This window comes from Equus quagga, chromosome 11 (genome assembly GCF_021613505.1).
Source record: "Equus quagga isolate Etosha38 chromosome 11, UCLA_HA_Equagga_1.0, whole genome shotgun sequence".
NCBI classification, from domain to species: domain Eukaryota; kingdom Metazoa; phylum Chordata; class Mammalia; order Perissodactyla; family Equidae; genus Equus; species Equus quagga.
In genome coordinates this window covers 109,577,404-109,604,549 of record NC_060277.1, presented here as the reverse complement: position 1 = coordinate 109,604,549, position 27,146 = coordinate 109,577,404, and the positions used below count along the sequence as shown (strand labels likewise).

The following is a 27,146-nucleotide window of genomic DNA, read 5'->3' as shown; positions in this document are numbered from 1 at the left end:
CCGATGGACTCTGGCATTTTCCGGGGAACTTTCAGCACCAGAGTCGTGGACAGAGACCCTTCCCATCAAACATTGTCATCCCAGGCCAACGGAGGAAACTTTCCATACTGATCTTAATCTTTCCTCCCAGGCTCCCCCGCCCAGGTTGAGCAAGCCTGAGGCTCACAGGACACCTCCCTGCTCCTTTTCTCCCAACCCTGACTGCTCCATCTCGCCTTCCTCAGCATCTCCCTCCCGGTCTTCCCAAGGCAGGATAGCCTGATGATTACGATCCCAGATGCTGGCACTCACTACCTTTGTGATCTTGGACGAGCTGCTTACACTCTCTGTGCCTCAGTTTCCTCATCTGCAAAACGGATATACAACTATGGAGTAGTACCTGATTCATAATAGATGTTCAATAAAAATTTTTTTTTGAGAGAATAAGCATAATACCTACCTCATGGGGGTTTTGTCAAAATTAAATGATTTAATTTATGTAAATGCATGTAGATCAGCCTCTGGCACAAAGAAAGGTCTCAGTATTAGCTATCTATGCATTTCCTTCTAGTTCTTTCCCGGTCCTGGAGAGGCTGGAAGGGTCAGGATTATTGGGGAATTTCAGGGGCGGTTTTTGCTAGGACTGCAAGCCTAAAGGGGCCACTGGAGGACAAGGTTCCAGGTACTCTGCCTCGGGGGTCCTCGCCCTTACTATCTTCTCCACCCCGCACCCCGGGGTCCAACCCTCCAACGGCCGCTAGAGGGAGGCTCAAAGTGGCGGATTGGTCCGCCCCGAGGGAGGGTGCGCGGGTGGGCACATAAGGGTCGCGAGAAGAGGGCGAGGACGCCCGGAACTGACAAGGAGGAATCCCCCGCCCTCTGGCACGCCCCTCGGCGTGACGCCAGCCCCAGGGAGGGCCCGGACACCAAACTGGTTTGTAGGTCGCTGTCAGAGGCAGGTGACGAAAGTCGGGAGCCGTCGGGGCGAGGCGCCTGGCCAGGAGCGCAGGGCCAGCTCCGGAGGAGGCTGCTGAGCGCAGGCCGGGGAGATTCGGAATTCCCTTCCGAGCCACTCGAGGGACTGCGGGGCCTGGGGAGTATGCCTCAGACCTGCGTCCAGGCAGCCCCAACCCACACCCCTTTTCCCAGCCGTCCGGGCTTTTCGTTTCTTGCTGGCCTCGGCGCCTCCTGTCTGCTGTGCGCGCCTGGACCCGGCTGGGGCGGGGCGCACCCTGCCGACCTTTGTGTGCCCCCATCCGCGGAAAGCAGGTGGGGCGCAGAGCCGGGTCGGAGTTGGGGGCAGAGAGGGACCGGCGCTCGGGTCACCAGAGTTTGGCTTCCCAACAGTCATCCCGCCCTCCCGCCTCGATCCCTGCAGCCGCCGGTCCTTGCCCCGCTTTGGGTGCGGAGTAGATGTGGGCGTCCAGGGTGGGCTCACTCGAAATGTTCCGCCGGCGGTCGGAGGGCGCTGCCAGCCCTAATGGCACCGCGGGGCAGCCTTACCTGAGGCCTGGGCAGGCATTGCCATCGGCTCACCACCGACTGAGGGCGCAGCGCCGATCGTCCGTCCAGGTGTGGCCCCCGAGCCCGGACCGATGGCCCCGACGCCCCCCCGCGGGATTGCGCAGCCGCCGCTCCGGCTCCGCGGCCCATTGATTTTTCTGTTGACTTTGGGGATCTCATTAATCTTTCGTTAATTACCCCTCGGGGGCTCTGGCCCGGTCGTTGCAGCCAATAGCGAGGTGGCTGGATAGGCGGGCGGGGCTGGGGGCGGAGCAGTCTGGGGCCTCAGGGTCAGGGGACCAGCGGGCGGGCCCGCCTCTTGGGTGGGGAGGGGTGGGGTGCAATGTCCTTAGGCTCGCAGAAAAGGCCTTGCGGGATTCAAGCCACACTTTCCTCTGGCGGCCAAGCAGAGAATGGACACGGCCCCCAGGTCTGGTGTGGCTTTTTCCTGTACCCCACCCAGCACCAGGCTGGGATGCAGCGTCGTCTCAGCAACCTGCTACCCCATGTGGCCCAGCGCGTTCTCTCTCCCTAAGTCAAACGTGAACTTGGGGCAGAAGACACCCCATTCTGACAGGGCAAGAGGCGGTAGGGTGGGAAGTGCCCCCTCTGGGCCTCCTCAGCTCCTCCTGCAGTCTCTGAGACCCGCCCACCTCATTCTGCTGGTAGAGTCCAGGTACCTTTTCAGCTGAAGTCCCTGTGCGCCAGATGCTGCTGCTTCCACAATCTCCTCCACCCCAGGCCCCACCCAGCCTTTGCCACTTTGCCTGACTCTGCTGGCCACCAGTTCCTCCTCTTCTAGCTGTTGGGGCCTCCTTCTCAATCTCGGCTCCATCTTACGCTCTCAGTCTCTCTTTCTGCTCAGCCCATCTCTACACCTTTTGCACAGTAGAAGCCCTAGGGCTTTGGGGGACAGCCTCAGGGACTCCCAGGGAAAAGGGGTGGTGGGTAAGAGGAGGCCCTGGGGGGAGGGTCTGCATCTCCCAACCCCTCTCAAATTAGAACAGCCCTGTTTATATTATAAACTTGGGTTCCTTAAATATTTTATTTGAGACAAAAAAAAAAGTTCTGCTGTTTGAGAATTATTATTCTTAGTAGAAAGGCTCTGGCTATTTAGCTGTGTGACCTTGGGCAAGTCTCAGTTTCTTTCTTTGTAAAATGGTAGTTGAACTAGGTCACTCCTTCCTAACCTTTTGTGCAAGAAGGAACCCATAAAACATGCATATGTCACTTAAGGATAAAGGGAAGAGGAAGTGGCCCCCTGGGTACTCTGCCCGGCCCCTCCCAGCCACCCAGGCTCTGGTCTGTAACTCAGACTTGGCTCACCCACTGAAAGGCTTGAGACCTGAAAATCCAGGGACCCTTCCAACTCTGATCCCCAAGATCCTCTCCTGTGATCATTTCAGATGGGGCGGCTGAGACAAGAAGTGGGGGACAGTGGGCAGACTGCAGGTTTATTGGTTCTCAGCTCCAGGCAGCAGGGCTGGCCACAGGGCTGGGATTAGGGGTGGAGCTGGACCACGGACACTTCCAGATCCTGGTCCTAAAAGTGCTGCAGGGAGAGGTGTCCGTCCCTGGTTGCCTCACGCCCCAGGGTCATGTTGGGGTGGATGGGCATGTCCTGATTGTGATTTAAAAACCCGTCCTGGAAAAATAACTTCTGTGAAAATCCCACTCTGGGGCCAGGGGGCAATGGGTGGCAATGTGGCACAGTGACTGCCAGCCTTGGGCTCATTCCCGAGGGTCTCTGGGTGCGCACATGAGCCGAGGGCCCCCCATGTCTCTGTCGGGGGGGCTTCAGGATAGTACGTAGACCTCCAGGAGGCTGGAGACAGCATGCATCCGGTAGAAGATGCCGAAAGGCAGGCAGATGTTGACAATGGCTGCCCAGAGGGAGTAGCCGTAGAAGTCCACCTCCACAGTATTGCTGAAGTGAGGGCGGGCCCCGAAGGCAGGCATGATCCACAGCTGTGGGGAGAGAGGGGGCGTCAGGACCGGGCAGGACTGGCACCTGCAGCTCATTTCTGTTGCCTTTGCTGGGGAGCAACGAAGTTTGCTCCCAGCCCTCTACTTTGGTGGACAGCGAGGGCTCCGTGTTGCTTAGTGGGGACTTCCAGCATCTTGGGCGGGGCCTGGCACTCACTAAGGAGCTCAAGAAATGTGGCCAAGTGAGCTTGCCCACCCCCAGGCCAGAGCTCCCCTGTGATCACATCTCCTTCCCCCCCCCCCCCCCCCCGTTAGTAAGACGGGGGTGGGGGGGGGGAAGAGGTTTCAACAGATGACTTGAGAATTTGGTACAAATGGCTAAATCAGCAGTTCTTTCCTGGAGAGACGTGTGCAGGGTGGCGGTGGAATCAGGCCCAGGGCAGGGGGTCAGGATCCAGCCAGAAGGCCACCCCACCCAGCCCTTTATGAGCTCCCTGCTCCAGCTCCATCCCCACTCCCTGCCCCATTCCCAGGTCTGGGAGGAGGTTGAACCTGGAATCCTGCTTCATCTCTGCTCTGAGCTCAGAAGGTTCTGGTGTGGGGTATGGGCAAAGAACAAAGACTTCTAGGCTAGCCCCACCCTCCCCAATCCTAATTAACTGCATCTTTGGGCAAATCACAGCCCCTCTCTGAGCCTGTTTCTATCCTTTAAAATGAAGGAGTCGGAGCTGATCCAGGAACGGATACCTGGAGCAAAAATAGCCTACCCAAAGGTGACTTTCAGCCTTTGGATGGGGCCTCGGCAGGAAGTGAAGTCTCTATTGGGTGAAGACTGTTGCTATACAGAGGAGTTTCTCTTAGTAAGGGGCTTTGCTAAATCACTGGGGAGTGGGCTGCGGGGATGCAGGGCGGGGGCATTGTGGACGCTCCCCCTCCCGGCCAGCCTGCCACTGTACTCGGCTGACAGACCACTCACACTTACTGGTGAGCTCCGCTCTGCTGCTTGCTACTTCCTGATGCTGCTCCAATTATTCTGAGAAGCAGACTGGTCACAAGTTCCGGGGAGCAGTCACACCTCCCACCGGTGGTGAGGGCCCCTCCCTCCACATCAGCTCTCACAGCTCCCTCTCACCTCTGCCCAGCCCCCATGTCAGCACTCCCCGGGACCCCTCCAGCTCCATCCACTGCCTAGATGCCAGAATGCTGGGATTTCATTCTCTCTATGAGCCCTGAGATGCTGCTGGCTTGGGGGCTGCACCCGACTCTCTCTGAACCCGCTCATTTCCTAGAGAGCCATAAGATTCTCCAGTGGGCTGGGGGACAAGACAGAGACAGCCAAGAAAGCAAATCGAAAGAGCATCTTTCCTTGGCCTTCTCTTTCTCCCAGCCCACCCCCATCTCCCCCTAGTTACTCACAATGATGTTGCACAGCAGGAGAAACAGAGAAATATCCTTCAGGCACCGGCGTCTCCAGTGGCCCTCGGGTGCCAAGATGATGGCCACTGCTTCCGGAGGGCCCGCTGGGCTGGAGCCAGCCAACGTAGGGGTGGGTGGGCAGGAGGGCAGGGTATGGAGGGCATCCAGGTTCGCAAAGGTGAGGCCGTGGCAGGGCTCCTTGGGGGGCGTATCATGAGGCTCGGCCCCAGGTGGGCCCCGGTGGAGGCTCTCGATGATGAACACATTCTGGAAGATGTGCTGGGCAATCATGAGCAGAGCGTGGGCTAAGTTGAGTGCCCCCAGCAGGTCCCTGGGTGTGCCCGCTACCACGGCCACAATGGAGTAGTAGGAAATGGCATACTGGCCCAGGGCGGCACCCATCAGTAGGGCCACATCCAGGGTGCGCGTGGGGTTCTTATGGTGGTCCATGGCCCGGCGGTCAAAACGGTAGATGATGGAGCCACTCAGGCTGACCAAGGTCATGAGCCCCAGACAGGCGATGTTGAAGCTGTAGTACATGACCAGGGCCTGCTGGGTGCGGCCCTCCTCCCCACTCACTTGGACCTCGTAGATAATGAAGATGGCCAGCCCCACCACGAAGAGTATCAGGCCCAGGATTGGGCCGGCAAAAAACGTTTCCCGGAAGAGGCTGACCCGCGATGGGCTGTGGCCGTGGCCGTGGCCGTGGCCGTGGGTGGAGGAGGACAGCAGCCTGCCCACGTTCTTCCACATGACGTAGAGCATGGTGGAGGCAAAGAGGCTGTACTCGATGTTGAAGGGATACAGGTAGAAGTAACCCTGCTGGAAGATCTGGCAGACGGCCGTGTTGCAGGAGCAGTCCTCTCCGACCTGGCTGCCTGCACGCTCTGCTGTGGAGATGGGCACAGAGCTGCGCTGCCCCTTGCCTTCTTGGAGGCACCCCATCTGAAGAGCCTCACCCCTAGACTGTGACCCTTGTAAGGGCAGAGTCTCTGCCATATTCACCACTACATCCCATTCACCTACACGGGGCCCGGCATGTTCATCCATGCCATAAGTTTTTATTGAGCGCCTACTGTATGCCAGAGATTGTGGGACACGTCGGTAAACAATAGCCAGTGCTCAATCAAAAAGAAAATCTGAACTGCAGAACTGCCTACTTCATCCCATTCCATTCCCTCAGGAAAACACTCCCCACCCTCCCACCCCCAGTAATGACCCATGGGTCCCTGAGATAGGCGAAGTTCTGGTCCTGATAGAAGGTGCCCCTCGTGGGAAGCCCTGCGGCTCAAGCTTCCTCGCAGCTCTCCCCAGCCTCTGACTCAGCTTAGAAAGTGGCTGCTGTGGCCAGGTCTCAACCATGACCTCCTGTCCCTTCAGTTTGTACCACACCGATAGGAATCTTGTCCTGCCCCAGAGCATGCTTTTTGGCTTGCCACGGACCTTGGCAAACATCTCTTTTGAGCCCCAGAACCATCCCAGCTGGTTCTGCAGATGAAGAAACTGAGGCTCAATGAGGTAAAGCGTCTTGTGACGGCAGAGCTAACGCGAACGACCTGACTCCCAACCCCGGGGCAGGTACTCTCCAGCATGCCTCTCTGCGCCCCCATGGCTCCAGCACATTAAATTGTTCACCTTCCCAGGTTGGTTTTAACCATTCTCAGGAGCCCTCTCTATGTGCAAGGTGGCCCTTTAACAGTCCTGCTGGGCTGGGTTCTCCAAGAGGACTAGGACCATGTTTTCTGTTCCTGGACTCTCCCATACTGGGTGTGCATGTGTCTTCAGATGAAGCCCAGATGGACTTAGTCATCTAGTCTGGCCCTGGCTAGCGGAGGGCCCTAGAGATGTCCAGAAAACTAGAGCCAGGGGGACTGTGGACCCCATTCTTCTTCAGTATAGCATATTGGTTAAAAGCAAAGATGGGTTCTAGTTCTCCAATGTCAAGCTCTGTGACCCTGGGCAAGCTACTTAGCCTCTCTCTGCCTTCGTTTCTGCATTTGTAAAATGTAAAATCTCATAGGGAATTTGTGAGGCTCAAAGAAGAGAGAGTGTTCAAGACACTTAGCACAGCGCCTGACATATGGAGCTCAGTGAATCGTCACTACTGTCATCGTGAGTATTATTTCTAGCCTCTCTCTGCCAGGCTTTCCCATCAGATCCCATGCTTCCACCATCGAGCCACCATGCTGCCCCCCTTGCCCTCTCTCTAGCTTGGTCACCCTTGCCCTTTCATTCTGGAGCCCGAGTCTCTGCCTTGGTGGGATGGAGACCTGGACAGTGGGGCCAAGGCTGCATCCTCCAGGATGAGAAGATGCCCCTGATACTCTTCCTCCTGGGTCACCTACATCTATCTTCTCCAGAGTCAGAGCCTGGAGCAGGAGAAGGGCACAGAGACTGACTCTACAAACCCTCAGAGCACCCAGCCCAAGGCCTGGGAGTCACAGGACCAGGATTAATCTGAAGTGGGCACTCACGGTCAGGAGCGAGGCGGCTGTGGCTGGTGTTGCTGTGAGAACTGCTGTCGGAGTGGGCCTGGTGCACAGATTCATCCACCACGGCTGCCATCCAGATGGCCAGATTGGTGGCGAGCGTGAACATGAGACCACACCTGTTTGAAGAGGGACAGCAAAGAGGCCCGGGAGTCTGGCTTATCTTGGGTCCCTGGCAAGGTGGAGAACTGGGGAGCTATAGTGGGAGATGGTGCTGAAAAGCGAGAGAGCAGTCGGGCCCTGTGTGAACAGGGAAGCTGAGTTTGGAAGGAACATTTAGCCTGGCTGGGATGCCACCCGGGACACCAGGTGGTGTCCAGGGGCTCAGGCCATTTCTGCTCCCTCTCCTAGAGGAAAGAACATATAATGCATTATACAACCCGCTCCATCAAAGCACATGCAGGTGGATGTGCGGGCACACACACAACACACACGGAGAACAGGGTGGTGGAAATCAGGTTGACAAAGCAAAGGGGCCTTGGCTGAAACTCCACCCAGGGGGCAGAAAGAGGACCCATGCGTTCGTCTCTCATGCAAGGAAAGCAGTGGCATCATGGACGTGGAACTGTGGAACAGGAACTCACCGGGTCAGATCCAGGTGGACGTGAATACAGTCCTTAGCAGAGACCCAGAGAAAGTAAGTCTGTGTTGAGAGAGAGTGGTGAGGTCGCTTACGATGCAGACGGGCATCCACAGTGCCCACGTCCGCGCCCAGCAGTACGTTCTCTCTACCTCAAGAGCCCTCATACTAAGTTCTTGAGTTTATTTTAGCTTTACAAAACGAGATGGCAAGCTTTCTCTCTTTCTATTCTCTGGAACAATTCGCATAAAATAGTACTCTCTTCTTTAAAAGTTGGAGAGATATCACCTGTAAACTCCCTGGTTTTGATGTTTTTTGCTTTTTGCGGGGTAGAGGTCAAGTAATTTTGATTGCCTAGTTATTATTCTTGGGAGCAAGGCCAGCCTTAGGCTAGGTCTTGTCCAAAGTAGAAAGAGTCTCTGGTGACCTCTCACCTCTCTTTGGCAACATCTCCTGCCCATCCTCATCCTTTGCTGCCCTGTAGGGCCTCACCTCATCTGGCTGCCAACAAATCTTTGCTATGGTATTTGTTGATGTGGGGGTATTTATATTTTCATTTTGCCTGAGTATTCTTCTAACCCATAAAATGTGAGATTAAAATTATATTAATACCAAAGTCATAAATGTGTTGCATTGTGGAAAGCTGGCAGCAGGGGTGATATCTCAGGAGAGGGAACCATACATGTGGTCATCCTGGTCATGGTACAGGCCTGGGGTCTGTTCTGGTCTTACGTAAGATCAGTCCTGCCTAGCTCCATCAGAAGTCTCTCAAAGTGCTATTTATGAAACAGATAAAAAAAATACATGTTTGAACTTGTTTGAAAAATCCCAGGTCCAGAATAAGCTATTTCCTGAACAAGTACATAGGGGCCATGGGTGAGGCCAGACCACTTATGCCCACAGCGGGACCTGGGGCTGAGACTAATGCCTTCTACGGGCACCCAGGGTGGGCAGGCCTTGTTCTAGGAGACAGGGCAGCTGCCACAACTCACACCTCCTAGCTGTCAACTACTGGCACTGCTCAGGTTGGAATGAAATCGCAGGACCCCTAAGTAGGAGCTCACATTTGGATATTACTTCATTTCCAAGTGCTCCCAGATTTATGGACTCATATGATCCCCACTACACTCCTAGCCCCACCTTATTTGTTTGCTCAGAGTAGAAGAGGAGCGGAACTCAGGTCTCCTGAGCCATGCCAGGTGTTGGCTCCTTTCCACTACACTCAAGGACACTCCTCTCACCCACCTGGATGATGACAAACAGAGCCTGGATGAGGGGGTGGAGTATCTTGATGGCTGACTGGCACTCAAAGAAACTGGAGTAGTAGCCGGTCTTGAAGACATCCATGATGAGAGTGCAGATCCCAAACAGCACCAGCCCACCTGGGAATGAGGGGTGGTAGTGGGGAGTCAGAGAAATGGGAGAGAAGGTTTATACATCTGAGAGTGGATGGCTAGATGGGTGGGTAGTTGGATGGTTGGGTGGATGGATGGATGAATGGGGTAGGTGAGAGGATAGATGGATGGATGGATGGATGGATGGATGGATAGGTGGATGGATAGGTGAGTGGATGGATGGTTTGGTGGATAGGTGGATAGGTGGGTGATAGATGGATGGATAGGTGGATCGGTGAATGGATGGATTGAAAGATGAATGGGTGGAAGGAAGGAAGAGTATATGATTGAGAGGGTGGGTGGATGGATGTCCTACTGAGCTACCATCTCTTTGGGGCTGCATAGATAAAGGGAAGGGCCCAAGATGGGCTATCATCTGTTTTCAGCTCTCCATCAAAGGCTCTCTCGTGATCCCCCCTTTTCAATCTTTAGACAGGGCAAAGAAGTTCCCTTCCATCCCTCCTCCAAACCTCTTTCCCTTCCTTTTCTCCAACTGCAGCCCACCTCACCCTCACTCACATCTAGTCCTCTAGTCCTCTGGGGGGAACTTCTCACCCCTCTACCTTGACGTGCGCTCAGTGATTCCTCCAAGAGCTCCAGCCTCCAGCCTGGCCCACCCCACCTCCGCCCCCACCTCTCCTGGCACCTCGGAGCCAGATGGGGCCGGCGTGCGCGTCCCTGTAGGGGACCGCTTCAGGGCAGCGCACGGTGCGGAGGACGTAGAAGAGGATCCAGAGCGCGGCCAGCAGCATCATGGTGGTGAGTAGAGCGAACACGTCGGTGTCATACACCGCCACCTTGTTGAAGGCGCCACCGCTGATGAGCGTGCAGGCGAGGAGCAGCACGTTCACGGCCAGCAGCACCGACAGCAGGCGGCCGCCCTTCTTCCACACCTCGCGGGGGCCTGCCCGCGGCGCCGGCGGGCTCTCGGTGGGGCCGGGGGCCAGCTCCTCGGACATGGCAGTGGCGACTGGAGGAGGTTGAAGGGGTCACTGTGGGGGAGGAGCCGACAGGACCCCAGGTCAGCCTTCGCGGTCTTATCCCGAAGATCTGGGGACGGGAAGTTTCTAGCTCGGAGGATGGAGGATGGAGCTGCGGGGGTGGAGGAGGCGCGGAGAGGGAAGGGAAAAGCCAGCCCTGCGGGTCTCGCCCCCGACGGGGGAATAGGAGAAGCGGCGGTAGCCTCGTCGGACCCCGTCCACGGTCCCCACTCCCCAAATCCCTCTGCCGTCTGGCCCGGGGACCCACCTGGCTGGGCCGGGAGCCCGCGCTGAGCTGGGGGTCAGAGGGCGGCGAGCGTTTCCTCTCTCCCACGCCGGGCTGGACGGGCGCTTTATACCGGGCAGGGCAGGGTGATTTACAGCCGCGGGAGCTCAGCTCCATAAACCTCTCAGTCCCACTCACATGATCCATCTTTTCTCCGAGCTGAATTTAGGGAAGAGCGCGCGGGAGCCAGATAAGGTGAGATTTATATTTACCCTTTAAGAGGCACCCCTCCCTCGCCGCCCTGTCACCTGGCGCGGCCCAGCTCGGGCGCGGCCCCGCACCGCGGCACCCAGAGGGCACCCCGCAGCCGGCGCCCACCGCTCCCTGGCGTCCCGAGATCTAGGCCACCCAGAGCCCCGAGAGCTGATGCTCAATAGACACCTCAAGGGCCCGCAGGCACCCGACGCTCTCCCGGCCCTGGAGCGTCCTATACCTCTGTGCTCCTCTGTTGCAGCCCCAAGATCGGGACCCTAGTGCCCCTTTTCCTGACACCCTCGCAGTGACCGAAGTTCCCTCTTCCTCTATCCCTCCCCACTGTCCTCTGCTCCGCTGGATGCTGCGAAGGCGGTCCTGGGTACGAAGTTCCCCAGCTGCGCCCCGAGTCCGCTCCCGGTCTTCTAGCGCCCCCTGCTGGAGCGCGGCTTCCCCAGCCCGCGCGAGCGGCGGTGGACCCGGCAGCCGCGTCCAACTCGCTGTCTGGCGGGCAGTCCTCAGACCTTTCTTAGGCCCACTGTCCTAGGGGTAAGGACTGCCCTCAGACACCTCTCCCCAGCCCTTGGCCCGTTCCCTTGACGGGTGGAGACATCTGGAGGCGCAGCGTTGGGGCTCTAGTGAGGATAGACCCTGAACTCTTCCCAGACTGGGCCTCATGGGACGGGGCGCTGGAGTGGGCACCTTTGGAGCGAGAGCAGGGCCTTGAGTGGGTCATCTCTGTGCGCTTGGGAGCAGGGTGTTTAGGACCCAGGGGAAGCCTGGGGGCGGCTCCCTGGGCAGCGGGAGACACCCCCCCACACCTCTCCCTCCCCGCCCGCCTGGAGAGCGGCTCAGATGTCCTAGCAGCGGCGGCTCTGGAGCTCTGCATCCTCCGTCTGCGGCAGCGGGGGCTGGCGGCCCCGGCCCCTGCCCAGGCCCCTCCCCCAACCCCATGCCTCAGCCCTAACCCCTCCGCCCTCCCCCGCGGAGGGCATTTCCCCGTGCCCCCTGCCCGCCCCGTCCAAGTCAGGCGCCATGAATGACCAGTACCACCGGGCGGCCCGGGACGGCTATCTGGAGCTCCTCAAAGAGGCCACCAGGAAGGAGCTGAACGCCCCCGACGAGGACGGCATGACCCCCACCCTCTGGGCTGCCTACCATGGCAACCTGGAGTCGCTGCGCCTCATCGTGAGCCGCGGGTGAGTACCCCTCTCTCCCCCATGGAGCCCAGCAGGGGAGGGCAAAGAGAGTCTCTGGGCTGCTCCAGGCCCCTGAGATGGCCCGCCCCCCAGACTCCATGGCATCTGTTTCCCCCCTCGTCTCAGGCGCCCTCTTCCCAACCCACAGACCCTAAGATGGGACCTTGGAGCCTGGCAGTCATGGGAGGGGGACACAAGCTGAGGCGTGTGACACTTGTGACCTGGATGTGGGGCCAGGAGGGGAGGGACTGGGATTTGGGTGTCCTTGATTGTGGGAGGGGCTGCAGAGGGTAAGGTGGGAGAGGTCTCTTGAAGGGGCACCTGGAAGCAAGAGTGTAGAGCAGAGTGAGGATGGGAGAGAAGGGCGGAGCCTCAGAGCAGCCTGAGTGGGGCTAGGAAAGGAGAAGCTCTTCACTGCCCACCGCACAGCCTGGGATCCCAAGTGCTCTCCAGCCAGCGCCCACCCCTCCCCCCAGGCTGGCTCCCACAGCTCTCTGCCCGCTCATGCCTAGGATTGATGGGCACTGTCCACAGTACCAAATGTCACTGGATTCAGCCACCCCATTAACTCCCTCTGTGCCCCTCCCCCACCGCAGGCCCCTTCACCCTTCCTCTGGAGTTGTCTGGGGGAGCAGTGGGTAGAGTCCAGGTGTCAGGGCCAGGGAAGGGGTTTGGAGGTAGCCGTTGAAGAATGCAGGATCCAGGGCCACTGACGTGGTCTCCCCAGGGCTGAATGACACTGTGGACAACTCCCCCAGCCCCAGCAGTCTTATAAAGAGAAGTCCGGTTGAACTGGATGCCAAGATGGCCTGGACAGGGAAAAGGAGTGGAAGAGATGCCCTGGGAGGGTTAATGTGAACATCTCAGGCCCTGGGAAATCATGGTGGAGTGGAAGGCGCCTGGCTGGCCCTGGTGACTGGTGCTGGCCTGTGGCCTGAGCATGTGGTGGGTGGGGAACCCCCCTTGCCCTCCCTCCAGCAGCAGCCTCCAAGACCAGGCAGCTGAACCATTTCCAAGAAGCCAAGACTGGCCCCTACCCATGCCAAGAGGACATACAGTGATCTTGCCATCCTGCCCCTGCCTCAGAGCCATTCGTGGAGGGGGGGAAGAGGGTGCCCCCTCCGTGCACCAAATCCCCCAACTCCTATAGGGGGCAAGTGTTGGTGTTTGATGGGGTGTGGGTCAGATGCTGAACTGCTCCTTCTCACACTGTCCTGCAGGATTTGGCGACCAGTAGGGCAAGTGAGGAGGAGGTTGTGGGGGGAGCTCTTGAGACAAGGGGGCGATTCTTCCTCCCGCCCTGTGGGGTGGCCTCATGGCCTCATTAGCGCTGGGCAGAGGCGCTGAGCTATGCCTCTGAGGGAGGGGAGAGCTTGGAGGAGCCAACAGGAGCATGCCCAAGGGGGCATGGTCTGGTGGGGAGGGTGTTGGAGTGTCCCGGGTGGGTCCCCTGGACAAGCCCAAGCCTGCCTGCCTCAGAGGGGTCCCAAAGATGGGGCAGCTGGGGGAGGGAGAAGTGGCTGGGCTCTGGGTGCAGACTTCCCTCCTCCTCCCCACCAGTCCTGGTTGCCCCCACGCTCCCCTCCGGGTCCAGGCCAAGACCTGACACCTGCTCTCGCACAGGCCTTGCCAGGCCTGGCCCTGCTCCCTGCAGACATGGCCGTGCCCGCTGACACGCAGGCACATACCCTAACACACACTCACCCAGGGCTCAGGCCCAGCATACACCACACTCTCCTCCTTTTTTAGGGTCACTCCTGCACATGCAGCCACACTCACCACCAAGCCTGCCTAGAGACCCAGACTCGGCCTGGCCCACCACCTCTCGGGGCCATCTCCCCGCTGGGCCCCATGAATAATTCACTCCTTTCTCTCTGGGCATCAAATATTAATCCCCTGAGATTCCCAGCACTCAGTTCTCTTGGGGAAAGCCCCGCCCTGGCCCCGCCTTCTCTGTCGCCCCACCCCCTGCGAGCCTGGAGCCATCCCCCCCACCAACCCCCAAACGCCAGCGCTCACTCTAGGTCCGTCTGGTGGCTCAGGGCTGCGTGTTTCCTGGACTCAGAGGAGGGATCTCAGGCGCTCAGGTCCCTCTGGTGTGCCTGTGGGGAAGCTCCACCAGGCTGGGAGCTCCCCACACCTGCGGCCACTGCCGATTACCTGCATGAGCTTGGGACGGCTCATCACCACCCACCACGTGTCCTCCTTGCAGGGGTGACCCGGACAAGTGTGACATCTGGGGTAACACGCCGCTGCACCTGGCAGCTTCCAATGGCCACCTGCACTGCCTCTCCTTCCTGGTGTCCTTCGGGGCCAACATCTGGTGCCTGGACAACGACTACCACACGCCGCTGGACATGGCCGCCATGAAGGGCCACATGGAGTGCGTGCGCTACCTGGACTCCATCGCGGCCAAGCAGAGCAGCCTCAACCCCAAGGTGGTGGGCAAGCTGAAGGACAAGGCCTTCCGCGAGGCGGAGCGGCGCATCCGCGAGTGCGCCAAGCTGCAGCGCAAGCACCACGAGCGCATGGAGCGGCGCTACCGGCGCGAGCTGGCCGAGCGGTCCGACACGCTCAGCTTCTCCAGCCTCACGTCCAGCACCCTGAGCCGCCGGCTGCAGCATCTGGCGCTGGGCAGCCACCTGCCCTACTCGCAGGCCACGCTGCACGGCACCACCAGGGGCAAGACCAAGATCCAGCGGAAACTAGAGCGGCGCAAGCAGGGCGGCGAGGGCACCTTCAAGATCTCCGAGGACGGCCGCAAGAGCGTGCGCTCGCTCTCGGGCCTGCAGCTGGGCAGCGACGTGATGTTCGTGCGCCAGGGCACCTACGCCAACCCCAAGGAGTGGGGCCGCTCCCCGCTCAGGGACATGTTCCTCTCCGACGAGGACAGCGTCTCCCGTGCCACACTGGCGGCCGAGCCTGCCCACTCGGAGGTCAGCACCGACTCAGGCCACGACTCCCTGTTTACCCGCCCCGGCCTGGGCACCATGGTTTTCCGCAGAAACTACTTGAGCAGCGGGCTGCACGGGCTGGGCCGCGAGGACGCCGCGGGCACGCCGCGGGGTCGGCTGCAGAGCTCCCCCAGCCTGGACGACGACAGCCTGGGCAGTGCCAACAGCCTGCAGGACCGCAGCTGCGGGGAGGAGCTGCCCTGGGACGAGCTGGACTTGGGCCTGGATGAGGACCTGGAGCCCGAGACGAGCCCGCTGGACACCTTCCTGGCCTCCCTACACATGGAAGACTTCGCCTCCCTCCTGCGGCAGGAGAAGATCGACCTCGAGGCGCTGATGCTGTGCTCGGACCTCGACCTCCGCAGCATCAGCGTCCCCCTGGGGCCCCGCAAGAAGATCCTGGGGGCCGTGCGAAGGCGGAGACAGGCGCTGGAGCGCCCGCCCGCCCTGGAGGACACAGAGCTGTGAGTGCCCAGAGTCTTGGGGGGATGGGAAGAAAGGGGTTGGAAGGCGGTGTGTGTGTGTGCGTGTGCACGCGCGTGTGTGTGTCTGCCTTTTCAGGGGTGGGAGGGAGGATGATACCATGTTTCATAAAATTGAAGTCACCATCAATTACAAGAGGCCCTACTTATTGTATTTACCCCCAGTTCAGAAAAAGGAACTGCCAGTTTACATGGCTGAGGTAAAATGCACCTCGATTTTGGAGATATCAAAATGTGGAAAACGGGTGGATGAGGTACAGTAGTGGTAATAACCACAGCTGGGATGTTTTGAGCCCTCCCACCTCCTGGGTACTGGAGATGCCCTTGTTCGTGTCCCCTCATTTAATCCTCCTGAACTCCCATGTGCAGAGGCAGTTTCATCCCCATTTTACAGGTGAGCAAGTGGAGGCTCAGCGGGTTAGAGTAGCTCACCCAAGGTGCTGCTGTTCGCTGCAGAGCTGGGCTTGATCCCTGGTCTGTGTGGCTCTAGGGCCTGAGGCCAAGGTGACTCCCCTGGGATGGGGGGTGTGGCAGCCAGCTGTCTCCCCAGTTGCCCGAGCCCTCAAGGCAGATGTTGTACCTGCTGGCCTCTGAACCCTGTAACCAGGAACATGAGCAAATGCTCTCAACAGGGCCAACAGCGGCCTTGGAGGGCAGAGTTATCACGTTCGAGAAGCCATCGTGGGGAGCTCAAGGCTGCTGCCACACTGGCCGTGCTGTTGGCCCGTCCCTGCTCTGACTCTCCCTCAGGGCATCCCACAAGCCCAGGAAATCCTGCTGCCTGCTTTTGGTGTTGATAACCTTTACCCTGCATGGCCTGGCAGGGGTGGTGTGGGGAGGCAGTCTGGGTTAGAGTTTGGGGGATGGCGAGGGCACCCCTAGGCCGGTGTCCCCATCCCTGACCATCAGCCTGCCCAGAGAGGGTAGGTGAAAATGATCCTAGTTTAAAATGATGTCTCGAGGGCCCTTATCTGAGGTCTGTTTCTGTCTCTTTCTCCACAGATAACCCGGGGCTCCTTTCTCCAGACCAAAATGAATTGCAAGTTGCCACAACCCACAGTGGGGACACAAGGTCCTCAGTCGCCAGCTCTGCAGCCCCCCAGCCCTTCCCAGGAGCAAGGACCACATGGGTCATCTCCCTTGAAAGCCTGTCCACAGCCTGCGGCAGAGGGTGTGGCCTGGAGGCACCCCAAAGGGCAAGAGAGCGTCCTAGAACGTCAATTCTGAGGGGTCTTGAAGCCCCTGAGCCACTCCCATCCCAGTGGCCCTAAAGGACATGTGGATTTGTGGAAGGCCAGCCCCAGAGGAAGAGCAGGGCCACTGGGACCCTGGAGACTAGATGACATGCCCATTAGAGCTGATGAGAGTGTGTATATGGCAGGGGGTGGGCGCGGCCTGTCCCAGGGGCCGTTGTCTCTCTTTGCCCCTCCTCTGAGGATCCTGTTGTGTGCTCAGGCTGGAGACTTGCTCATTTCCTACATTTTTGTGAAGGGAAGAGTTTTGGCGGCCTCCCCTCTGCCCGTACACCCCAGAGAGGAGGTCCCCAACTACACTCTTCAGCCAAATGCCCTGACTTTAGTCCCCGCCCCGCCCCGAGCACAGCCAGCCCCCTTTTCCTTCTCCCACTGGCCTTGCCGTGGAGTTGGAGTGCCAGGCTGGGGCTGGTGGGGGTGACTGGTGCCCCTTGGGCTCACCCTGGGGCGGGGCCCAGCCTGCCTCTGCCTTCTAACCCTGTCCTCCTCTATCCTCCCCCTGCTTGGTTGTGCAGCCTGGCCCCCTAGGGAGCCCAGAGGGTCAGGACAATAGATGCAAGGTGCTAGAGCAACCGGCTGCAGTATTACGGTGCCCAGGCCTGGCAGGCGTTCTCTTGGCTGGAGGAGAAAGCCAGCTGCCTTAGAGTTGCCCAGGCCCAAGACAGGTGGAGACTAGGTGTGGCTGGGTGTCCACCCTACTACGGGCAAGTCCTGCCAGGTGGACACTGTGGGAGCCTGAGGATGTGGACAGTCTAAACTTCAGATTGTCCCCAGGGCCCCAGGGCTCTGTGCCTGTGTGTGTCTGTGTTGAGGTTGGCTGGTGGATTTCCCGCAAGGTCTGGAAGAGGTGGGCACTGAATGGTTCTGCATGGATAGTGGGTAAGCAAGAGCTCAGCGTGTGTCCCTGCTCTGTGATGGTGGTGACACCAGGGGAAAGGCCAGCCCAAGAGGGTCCTCAAACTTGTGTCCTTAGCTCTACAGTCAGAATGAGGTCACAGATGTGGGAGAGTCACTCAGGAGCCCGCACAGACGTGTGTGCACAGACGCATCCCCACGCAGTTGTGCTCTTCCTCCTCTGTCAGCAACGGACCCTCATCCCTGACCTTCAGCTTGGGAAGCAGCTGCTGCCGGGAGCACTGCCGCAGACCCCAGCTCCTTGCTGGGCCCCCCTGGCTGGGGCAGGGGGAAGACAACTCCTGAAGAATGCCACAGGCCTCCCTCTAAAGTGTCTGTCTGTGTGTGGGCACCCCTCCACACACATGCCCAGAGCTGGCGGTGATGGAGGTGGTCCCTGTTCCCACTCTGAGGACTTGGCTGCCCACCACTGCCACCCTGTGCCCACCCTATTCTTCTCCCTGCTCTCTGGGCCTGGGCCTGGGCCTGGGTCTGGGGCCCCCCAAGTGCCGACTCCACCTTCTTGGAGCCCCACGTGCTGAACTTTCTCTCCTGTTCTCTGTTCACGCACCGCCTCAGCCCCTCCCGGTTTTCCCTGTGCCGGGGTGGGGTGGGCTCCGAGATTCTCACCACTGTACAACGCCCCCCTCCCGCAGGCTCATTATCACTTTTGTAGAGAACGTTCTGCATCATTGTCATGCCTGTGTCTTGTTCTTTAGTCATTTGGAGGTGGGAGAGGGGAGGGGTGAAGAGAGCAAGAGGGTGGGGTGGGGGAGAGGAGAGTCTGTACCTGTGAGGATTTGGTCCTATTCCTTGGAGCAGTCCTGGGATGGATGGTTGGCACGTCGCTCCACCCCCACCCCGTGTATCTCTGCAGGGCCTTCCCTCATCCCCGGGCCTTCACTCCATTCTCTCTGGGCCCAGAATTTGGAGCTGATGGAGAGGGAGGATTCAGAAGAACTGGGACAGGAAGACCTCTAGCAGCTGAGGGAGGAGGGTGATCCAGGCTCCAGCCCTGTTCCCAGGGCCTGCAGCTGCTGAGGGCAGGACGACGCTTTCCCCTTTCCCACTGGAGCCTGCTTGGGCTTCTCCAGACATGGGCAGCAGCTGTACCCCAGGAGGCTGCCACCCATCACCCAGGCCCCATGAGCTCTGATCTCAAGGCCCCGGCCCGCTCCTGGGAGGCCTCCAGTGGGGTCTTCGTTTCCCTCACCACCCAGACAGCTCTTGGGGCAGCCTTCTTTGGAAACCTCCTTTCTCCCAGGGGTTAGGCTTTCCCTTAAGCTGCAGGACAATGGGCTCTGTTTTCTCAGTCAAGTCTGGGAGAGGACCCGGGGGTCATTTTGTTCCGTTCTCTAAGGATGCTGGGCCAAGTGCTTCTGCCAAGGGGAGTTCAAGACAGCCCCCTCCCTCCAGTATCAGTCGGAAAGCTCCACAAGACCTCAGTGAAGGAAGGTTGCCTAGCAACCATCTAGGGGATCCAGGCTACCGTCTTCCACTTTGCAGATGGAGACACTGAGGCTGACCGAGAGGAAGCTCTAGACCCAGAACACGGGCCTGACCGCTGCTCCCCTTTCCGCACACTCAGGCTGCCCCGCGGCCAACAAGACGCCGAGATTCTGCCTTTGGACGCTCCACGGGGTTCGTCCGCCCTGCGACCCCTACTGGCCATCCTGGTCATTGCACCTACCTCCCGAAAGACCCGCCAGTCCTGGCGCTGCTGGTCCGGGCAAGGACATGGGGGTGAGGACTCGCAAGGACGGGACAGAGAGCGGATGGGAGCTTCAGCGCGGAGGCGGAGACTAACCGGAAGCACTGGGGGCGGGGGTCTCCATGGGTCGGTGTGGCTGGAGCCTGGAAGGCTGGGGTGCCAGGAGCAGGTGCGGCTCCAGGAAGCCTGAGGGCGCTTTAAACACAGCGAAGGGAAGAATTTTACACGGTAGAGACTCAACTTTCTCGACTCATTCCCCTAAAAATTTAGATCGAGATTAGGGCGGTTCTAAAAGGTTAGAATAATCAATGGCTTTTAGCCTTGGGGGATTAAAATCTGATAATATGGAGACTTTCCCTAGAAAAATGCACATCGGGCACACACACTAATATGCAGTTTTGCTCATAATTCTAGGCAGCTCATGGAGGCCTAGAGATCCAGGGATCCCAGACTAAGAAGCTTTAGTTAGAGTGCTGTGAAGTTGCATCATAAATGAGATTACCGATTTGATGGAGATGGGGGGGTGTGGGGGGTCGGCGGGGGAGCGTGGGGGGGGGGGGGGGTGGAGTGAATCAGAGGCAGGAAGGGCCACCAGTGACGTGGAGCAATATTCTCATTTTACAGATGAGGCAACTGAGGCCAGAGGGCACGGGGCTGGCTGAAGGTCACAGAGCAGCCAAGTGGGCAAAGTAGCACTAGGTCTCCCTATGCCTTCCCTGGTGCCAGCTGCCTCCTGTCCCCATGTTACACCAGTCGGGACAGCACATCATCCCTGTCTGCCCAGCTCACGCCTGTGCCACCTTCTCCGAGAGAGGCCTGGGTTGTACCTGAGGTAGCAGGACTCAGCAGACAGCCAGATGTGGGTAGTAAAACTGGCCCCACCCCCTCCTAGCTGTGTGGCCTTGGGTAAGTTACCCAGCCTCTCTGAGTCTGTTTCTTCATCTGTAAAATAGGTATTATAATTTATTATACTAACGGTGTTAACTCCACAGGTCATTAGGAGGGTGAAATGATAATGAATGCAGAGCACTTAGCACGCTGCCCCATAATCAGCACACATCACTTAGTAATGATCATGGTTATTGGTGGCCTGAGACAGGCCATGGGGTACTCACTGAATTTGTGGCCTCGGCCACCCAGTAGGTGAGACCTAGGCAGTCCCAGGGAGCAGTCCTGCTTTTCTGACGCCGGGTGAGAGTGAGCCCCGGCTCCACCATCACTGGCTCCTGGAAGCGGCACTGGGGCCATCCTCACCTGACCAGCAGGGGGCGTTGACAATCCAGCCAGGGGCAAAGGAGAGGTCAGCTAGCCAAGGATGGGCCACCCTCCAGTGGTGTTCCTGGGGTGCCCAAGGACCTGAGCTTCTTTTTTGGAGGGGGAGCCATAGACCCACTGGCCCGGGCCCCCATTATGCCACTGTCTGGACTTCAGAATTTCTCAAAAGCTTTCTGTCCTCCTGTGAAGTCGGCAGGTGAGGGGTGCTAGCCCCACTCCATAGATGAGGAGATTGAGTGTCAGAGAGGTTTTGTGAAGTTCCTAAGGCCCCAGTAAGTTAAGAAACGTTCAGGTCCCTGGCCTGGTCCCTTTAGCCACCCCCATCCCCAGAGGGCTAAGCTATCAATTACCAAGAGCTTATAAGGTGTCAGGAGCTTATGTTAAGCACTTTACGTCCATTTAACACAATAAAACTACAATCCTCTAAAACAAGGACTATATTATCATTATTATCCCCATTTTACAGGTGGGGAAACAGAGGGTCAAAGCAGTGATGCGACTTGCCCAAGGTCACAGAGCTATTAGGTGGATGACACATTGACACATCGTGATACTGAAACCCGTGTGCCTCGCCATAGCGCTGTATTGGCCCCCAGGCACTTGTAGCCTTCCCTGGGGATTGTCTTTGGTCTTGGGTCCCCTTGACCTGAGCATGCCTGGTCCTGGGCAGGTGCTGGACTCAGCCTGAGGTGGGATGGGGCATGCTGGCAGCTTTAGCAGCCCAAGCGCATGGTCTGACCCACCTGCCCCGGGAGGCTGGGCTGAGAGAGACCAGGTCGGGTCATGGGGCCACTGGGCAGGATAATGGGGGGCTGTTTGGGAGGGTAAAATCTTCATGTCTTGAGCCTGCCAAGATGGGGAAGTAGGCCTGCAGAAGCATTTCATCCCAACCAGAGTGTGCCTGTCTCCCTTTCTGCCGTCCTGTCTTTTGCTCTCTCCTTGTCCCATTTCTCCCTGTAACACTGGGACTCCCGGTCAGTCTCTCTCCCTCTCTTTCTGCCCTCTCTCTGGGCCTCGGTCTCTCTTGGCATCTTCCATGTAATAAACATATTTGGTAACTGCTCCTGGTTCTTGACACAGAGCTCCTAAAACCCTTGTAATTTCCTGAGTGATGGGGGTGACAGGAGCACGTTACACAGAACTCCTAAATCGGTCAGAGTGTCCTGGGTGATCGGAGTGTCTTTTGTTCCAGTGAAGCGACTCTTGGTGGGCTTCCGGATAACTTCAGGATTGGGGCTGGTCACCAGAAAGACCAAGCCGTGATTAGAAGCTTAGACTTTTCAGCCCCACCCCCCATCCTTTGGGGGACTACCTCAGGGTAGTCAGTGTCAGCACTGAATCGAATTAGAGGACACCCAGCTGGTGTCTGCAGAGTTGGAGAACTGGTTTCGGTGTGGGCGAGGAAACCCCACACATTTGGTGTCAGAAGGGTTGTGAGTAGAGGAATGGTTTTCTTGTCGTGTCTCTCTCTCAGTCTCTGTCTCCCCACATGTTCAGGCTCCCTGATCCTCTCCCCATCTCTGTCCCAGTGCCTGTCCCAGGCTGAGCAGGAACCCTGTAGCCCAGCCTCTCCTTCGAGGCCCCTCCTTTCCTCACTCCACACCTCACCCCATAGCCATCCCTGAGGCACCTCCAGGGAACCCGAGGGTTCCCCGGAACCCAGTGTGAAAACCACTGAAGTCATGCCTGAACTACATGGGAAGCACAGCGTCTGAAGACCTGGGTTCAAATTCCAGACCTGCCACAGCATAGCAGTGCCCTTGGTCAGGTCAAGTCTGTGTTTCTTCCTCTGCGAAGTGGATGCGAAGTTGCCCTCCAGATGGGGTTATGGTGAGACTCACCCCAGAGAACACGTGACCCGCCAGGGCCCTAGCAGGCGTGCAGCACAGGTCTCCACACCGGTCTGTTCTCCCGTCAACACAGCAATGGCAACACTCAGTGTGGCCCGGGCACTTCGGGCATCTTATTCCCTTAGTCTCCAGCACTGCTGTTATTCCTGTTTTTCAAAGGAGGAAACTGAAGCACAGAGATGTCTGTAAAATGTGCCCAAGCTCACACTGCTGAGAGGTGGTGGAGCCAAAGCTGAAACCCGGACACGCTGGCTCCTGGCTGCGCCATGTCTCGTCGTGATGGTGAGCATTCATTGAGTGCCTGCTGTATGTTGGCTCCTTCCGTCTGGGATTTCAGTGGATCCTCATGACGGTCTCATTTACTAATGACAGGGGACTAGTAAACTCGTCTGACAGAGGAGAAAACCGAGACTTGAGGACACTGGGTCTTTGCTCGGGTCACAGCACCAGTAAGAGCATAAACAGGGCCTGACTTGTCGTCGGGCTGACTCTCCATAGCTGTGCCCCGGCCTGGCTGCCTCTCATCGCCCCATTTCCTCCAAGAAGGTGGAGGGCAGTAAGCCCTCCCCAAGTTTCTTTTGCTGAATGACTACTTGATGGGGTTTGGAGCCTGAGGTGGGGGAACTTCGGGGAGTCCATTCAGAGCCACCAATGCCTGGTCTTTAGAGAAAGGTCCTTGGGGCGGGCCGGTGTGGTGGGCCCTGTAAGCCCCAGGGAGCTGTCAATCAAGGCCGTTTCCACCCTGGCTCTCTCTGGCTTCTGCATTCCACGGGCCCAGGGGGCTCTGCCTGGGCAAGGGTTCTGGGGGCTGCAGGACCCTCTCACACCTGGGAAGTTGCCCCACTGGACCCTGAACAGTAGCTGGTGGGAGCCCTGGTGCAGGGGCAGGGGACTTTCTCAGGGAGGAGACGGGGTGGGGGCAGCAGCATTTGCTGGCCGAGTCTGACCCCTGACCCCTGACCCCCGTTTCACTGCCCTGCGGGGGCTCTCTCTACCCCACAGAATCAACTACCCCTCGCAGCACTGTCTCGTCAAGTCTCACAACAGCCATCTGAGGTGGGCCTGGACGGGGAGGGCTTGGCGGGCACCAGCCAGGCCTGGGCATCCCTGAGCTTGTGGCAGAGAGAACTGACGTGCTGGGTTGTCCCCACACTCCCCTTTCCACGATCACCATGCCTTCTGAGCAGCCTGTGCAGCATCGCAGGGCAGAAGTGGCAGGAGTCATCATGCCCCTGAACCCCAGCCCTTACACACACACACACACACACACACACGGAAAACCGTGAGCAAGGAGAGGGAAAGAGAGGGAGTGAGCATGTTCAGGCCCTCTTCTCACTGGAAATGGAAACTATTTTCTACCATCGTTATTGATACCAATATGTGTTAGATTTAAATCATATCAATATTCAACATAACAATAATGTTATAATTACGATAACACAAGGAATGGCATTAGTGGTAATTCTATCTACCAGAAGCACTTGCCCTACGGTGGTCCGTTGATATCCAGAGCATGGAAAATATCTTGTTACGCTCTCCAGAGCTCCAGTAAGGTAGGTAGTATCACCCTCATCCACTGCAAATCACCTTCTCAGAAAACCGAGGCTCAGAGAGGTCAAGCAACTTACCTAAGGTCAAACAGCAAGGACTGGAACCTGGGTGTGTCTGAGTCCAGAGCCCTCCTCTAGACACTGTTCTTGGCTTCCTCTACACTGTGCAAGAATCGTGGCCCTCACTGCCCTTCCAGCCCTGGCACTGGCCCCACCAGGCCCAACATACATGCTTCAGGCGAATTCACACCCTAGAGTCACTCATATACATTGGACTGTGGTGTTGACCTGACGCAGGAGGAGGGACCAGGTGACCCTTGGAATGACCTCACCAGTCAGGAGTCTGGGTTGCTACCAGCTCTAGCCTTGGGTTTTCAAGGACCTAACTTGCTGTGAGACTTGGAGCGATGGCCTGGGCCTCAGCAGGGTCCCCACTGGCTCAAGGCTGGCCCCCTTTTCCTCACCTCTCTCACTCCCTGTCCAGCCCCTCTGGGCCATCACCAACCTGGGTTTGTCCCTGCAGAGTGGCTGGCAGCCTGGAAAGGTGTGTTGGAGGCTGAGGCAGGTCAGAGGTCGGGTCCTTGGAGGCGAGGCGGATGCTGAGATGCCCCGTTGATGGGGCCCTGCCCTGCTGGAGCCAGGGGAGCTCGGGTGCCAGTTCCAATCTCAGCTGACCAAGGTCTGAGCCAGAGGCCAGGCCACTTCTCCCCCAGCTCACTCAGCCCCACCCCTGTGAATAATGCCGCTTGCCTCACGGAGCCGGGCCTCACCGGGCTTTGAAGATTTGGGGGGTGACACGAATGGGTGGAAGACAGGAGGGCTGAAGATGGGCCACCGAGGCTGGGAGCCTAGAAACGGTTACACTGCTGGCGCCAGGTGCCTTCCGTATCCACCCTGTGCCCCCCAGCCTCCCAGTGCCAGCCTTCTGGTCTCCAAACCCTCCCTGCCTCTCAGATCCCCCTCCAGGCCCTCGGGTCAGAACATGCTCCTTCCCACCCCACCCAGCCACAACAATAATTAACCCAGTGAACGCCAGCAAATAAAGATCTGAATCGCAAAAGGGAGGAATCATCGCTGCCCCAGGGAGGGGAGCTCCGGAGGTCCCAGAAAGGCCAAACCCAATGTCTTCTAACACCCCATCCCCAACGCCACTGTTGCCTGCGTGGGTCCAGGGGCACCCAGTCCGTTGGGGCCTGGGAGGATGGCTCACCTGTCTTGGATGTGGACTGGAGTCTTCTCTACTATCTAATTTGTTTTTAAATCTTTCATCTCTTCCTTCCATTCTCTTTAACCCATTTTCCTAATCTTTCCATGAATTCATCTATTCATTTCTTCAACAAATGTTTACTGAAAACCTAGTATGTGCCACACACTGTGTGGGGCCCCAGGGAAGTGGCGTTGTCCAAAGAACGGAAGGAACTGTCTGTCCGCCAAGCGCCACCCTCTCCTCCTCCGGGCAGCTGTTTTGACTCACAGCGGTCCGTCCATCGGCTGGTCAGTACTGAGCACGCCCACCGTGCTGGGCGTGACGGGTGTGCGAGCATGTGCTGGGGCAGGCAGGTTGGAAGTCATGGAGGAGGCTCAGGGAAACATTAGGAAGGTGTGCGTGGGGTTGGTGCCCTCAGAAAGCTCACAGTGCAGGTGGCTCTGGGGCAGAGACAGCTCTGTGGTCACTTATACTCTTTCCTCTTCCTGGGCACACAGGAAGCCTACAATCCCAAGTCTGCCTGCGGTTAGGTTGGGGGCGTATGCCTGGGATCTGGCCAATGGGATGCGATGGAAGTGACATGTACCTCTTCCAGACCTGAAGCTAAAACTACCTTTCCGTGCTGTCTCTTCCACTCCCGTGGCAATCGTGGTGGCCTGCGTTGGAGATGGAAGCATCACAAGATGGAAGGAGCCTGAATCCCCAAGTCCCCACCTGGAGGAGGGCCACCTGATCCATATCAGACTGTGATGTGAGCAAGAAATAAACCTGTATTGTGTTTAGCCACTAAGATGTTTGGGGTTGTTTGTTACAACAGCTCTTGTTACTGATCCTGACTCATACAGGCAGATGACACAGACCTGGGGAGCACACTGAATCCTAGTTGGACCACAGTGTGCCAGGGGAATCATTGACGGGCCGTGCGTGACAACCAGTGTCTAATAAGAAAGACAGAGCTGGAGCACCTGGCACACAGTGGGTGCTCAGCAAAATTGGTTGAATGCGTGAAATACACAAGAACATCAGAAAGGCTTTGTAGCGGGAGCTGAAGTCACCAGAGACCCAGAGGATGAGTGGGGTTTGAATGGGGGGTGGGAGTAGAAACAATGACCCTGGGAATAAAGACAGACCGGTGAGAAAGGGCAAAACCCGTCCAGGGGTCAGAGGTCGGTGAGCAGTCACCCTGGCCCAAGCAAGGGAGTCGTCAGAGATGGAAGAGAACTCAGAGGCCCTCAAATTGCCAAGCTGAGCAATTTAGAGCCTAGTCTCTGGGCCAGTGGTCTCCAAAATGGAGTGTGCACAACAATCTATTGGAGTACAGAAAGGAAATATTAAAATTCCCATTGATATTTCTCTCACGCCTCTAAATGTCTGTTTTTTAGTGTGTATGAAGATACTAAGCCTCAGAGAGGTTGAGTAACTCACCCAAGGTCACACAGCCGGTAAGCGTGTCACACTCCAAAGCTGTGCTCTTCACATACGCTGAGTCTTGTGCAAACAGGTGAGAGGTTGAGTGGGGGCAGAGGCAGGTCTAGGGAAGGGTGGCTGGGAGGAGTAGACAGCCCCCAGCCCCGGCTGTCCCTGCCTTAGCAACAGGCCAGCAGCCCATTGTGGGCAGAGGCCAAGGAGCCTGCCCAGGCCTGCCCCCAGGACCTGTTGAGAGAAGCCGAGCAGACAGCCTCGATGGGTGTAGGCCTGCCCCAGAGCCTTTCACCCCAGGCTTCCTTCTCACAATTCCTTCTCACCTTTGTGAGCAGGAGCAGGTGGACCAGGGGCTGAGAGGTCAGGATGGGCTGACAGAGAGCAATGGGGAAGAGTTTGGCACATCGGCTGCTCTGCCACCCCCACATGCCCAGCTGCCAACCCCCATGGCCCAGGGAACCCAGACACCAGCCCCACCCTGCTTTCCCACACTTCCCTGTGCTGAATTTGTGGGTGACGTCTACCTTCTGATTTATACTGCTAAAAAAACCCAAACGGAAACTATTACCAATTATAAGAATAAAGCAAATGTTTTAATTGAAAT

General features: G+C 57.9%; 2 protein-coding genes across 8 annotated transcripts; one reads left to right on the top strand and one right to left on the bottom strand.

The window, feature by feature from the left end:
- Window positions 1-2,543: 2,543 nt before the first annotated feature.
- OTOP2 (otopetrin 2) lies at window positions 2,544-26,740 on the bottom strand. Of its 7 annotated transcripts, none has more exons than XM_046676399.1 (9): window positions 25,124-25,394; window positions 19,218-19,433; window positions 10,536-10,712; window positions 9,934-10,279; window positions 9,139-9,275; window positions 7,898-7,956; window positions 7,299-7,432; window positions 4,825-5,714; window positions 2,544-3,450 (listed from the first exon to the last, which is right to left on the bottom strand). In XM_046676399.1, exons 4-9 carry the CDS (start codon window positions 10,244-10,246, stop codon window positions 3,280-3,282), a joined length of 1,704 nt encoding a protein of 567 aa, XP_046532355.1. In that variant the 5' UTR covers window positions 10,247-10,279; window positions 10,536-10,712; window positions 19,218-19,433; window positions 25,124-25,394; the 3' UTR covers window positions 2,544-3,279. The 7 variants fall into 7 exon arrangements, with proteins under 7 accessions (XP_046532355.1, XP_046532352.1, XP_046532358.1 ...); XM_046676396.1 differs by lacking the exon at window positions 25,124-25,394 and adding an exon at window positions 24,419-24,576; XM_046676402.1 differs by lacking the exon at window positions 25,124-25,394 and adding an exon at window positions 24,419-24,576 and having other exon boundaries at window positions 4,825-5,711.
- USH1G (USH1 protein network component sans) lies at window positions 11,781-15,366 on the top strand. The gene is made up of 2 exons (XM_046676403.1): window positions 11,781-11,944; window positions 14,157-15,366. The coding sequence occupies exons 1-2, from the start codon at window positions 11,781-11,783 to the stop codon at window positions 15,364-15,366; spliced, it is 1,374 nt and encodes a 457-aa protein (XP_046532359.1).
- Window positions 26,741-27,146: the final 406 nt, after the last annotated feature.

Bases quoted from the DNA above. Each gene is read 5' to 3' on its own strand.
- USH1G (XM_046676403.1), top strand. From the start codon at position 11,781: ATGAATGACCAGTACCACCGGGCGGCCCGGGACGGCTATCTGGAGCTC. The intron at 11,945-14,156 runs GTGAGTACCCCT...TCCTCCTTGCAG, and splicing joins CGCCTCATCGTGAGCCGCGG to GGGTGACCCGGACAAGTGTG.
- OTOP2 (XM_046676398.1), bottom strand. From the start codon at position 10,246: ATGTCCGAGGAGCTGGCCCCCGGCCCCACCGAGAGCCCGCCGGCGCCG. The intron at 7,957-9,138 runs GTGGGTGAGAGG...CTCTCAACACAG, and splicing joins CTCTGTTTGTCATCATCCAG to ACTTACTTTCTCTGGGTCTC. The intron at 3,451-4,824 runs GTGAGTAACTAG...CTCTCCCCACAG, and splicing joins TCCTGCTGTGCAACATCATT to CTGTGGATCATGCCTGCCTT.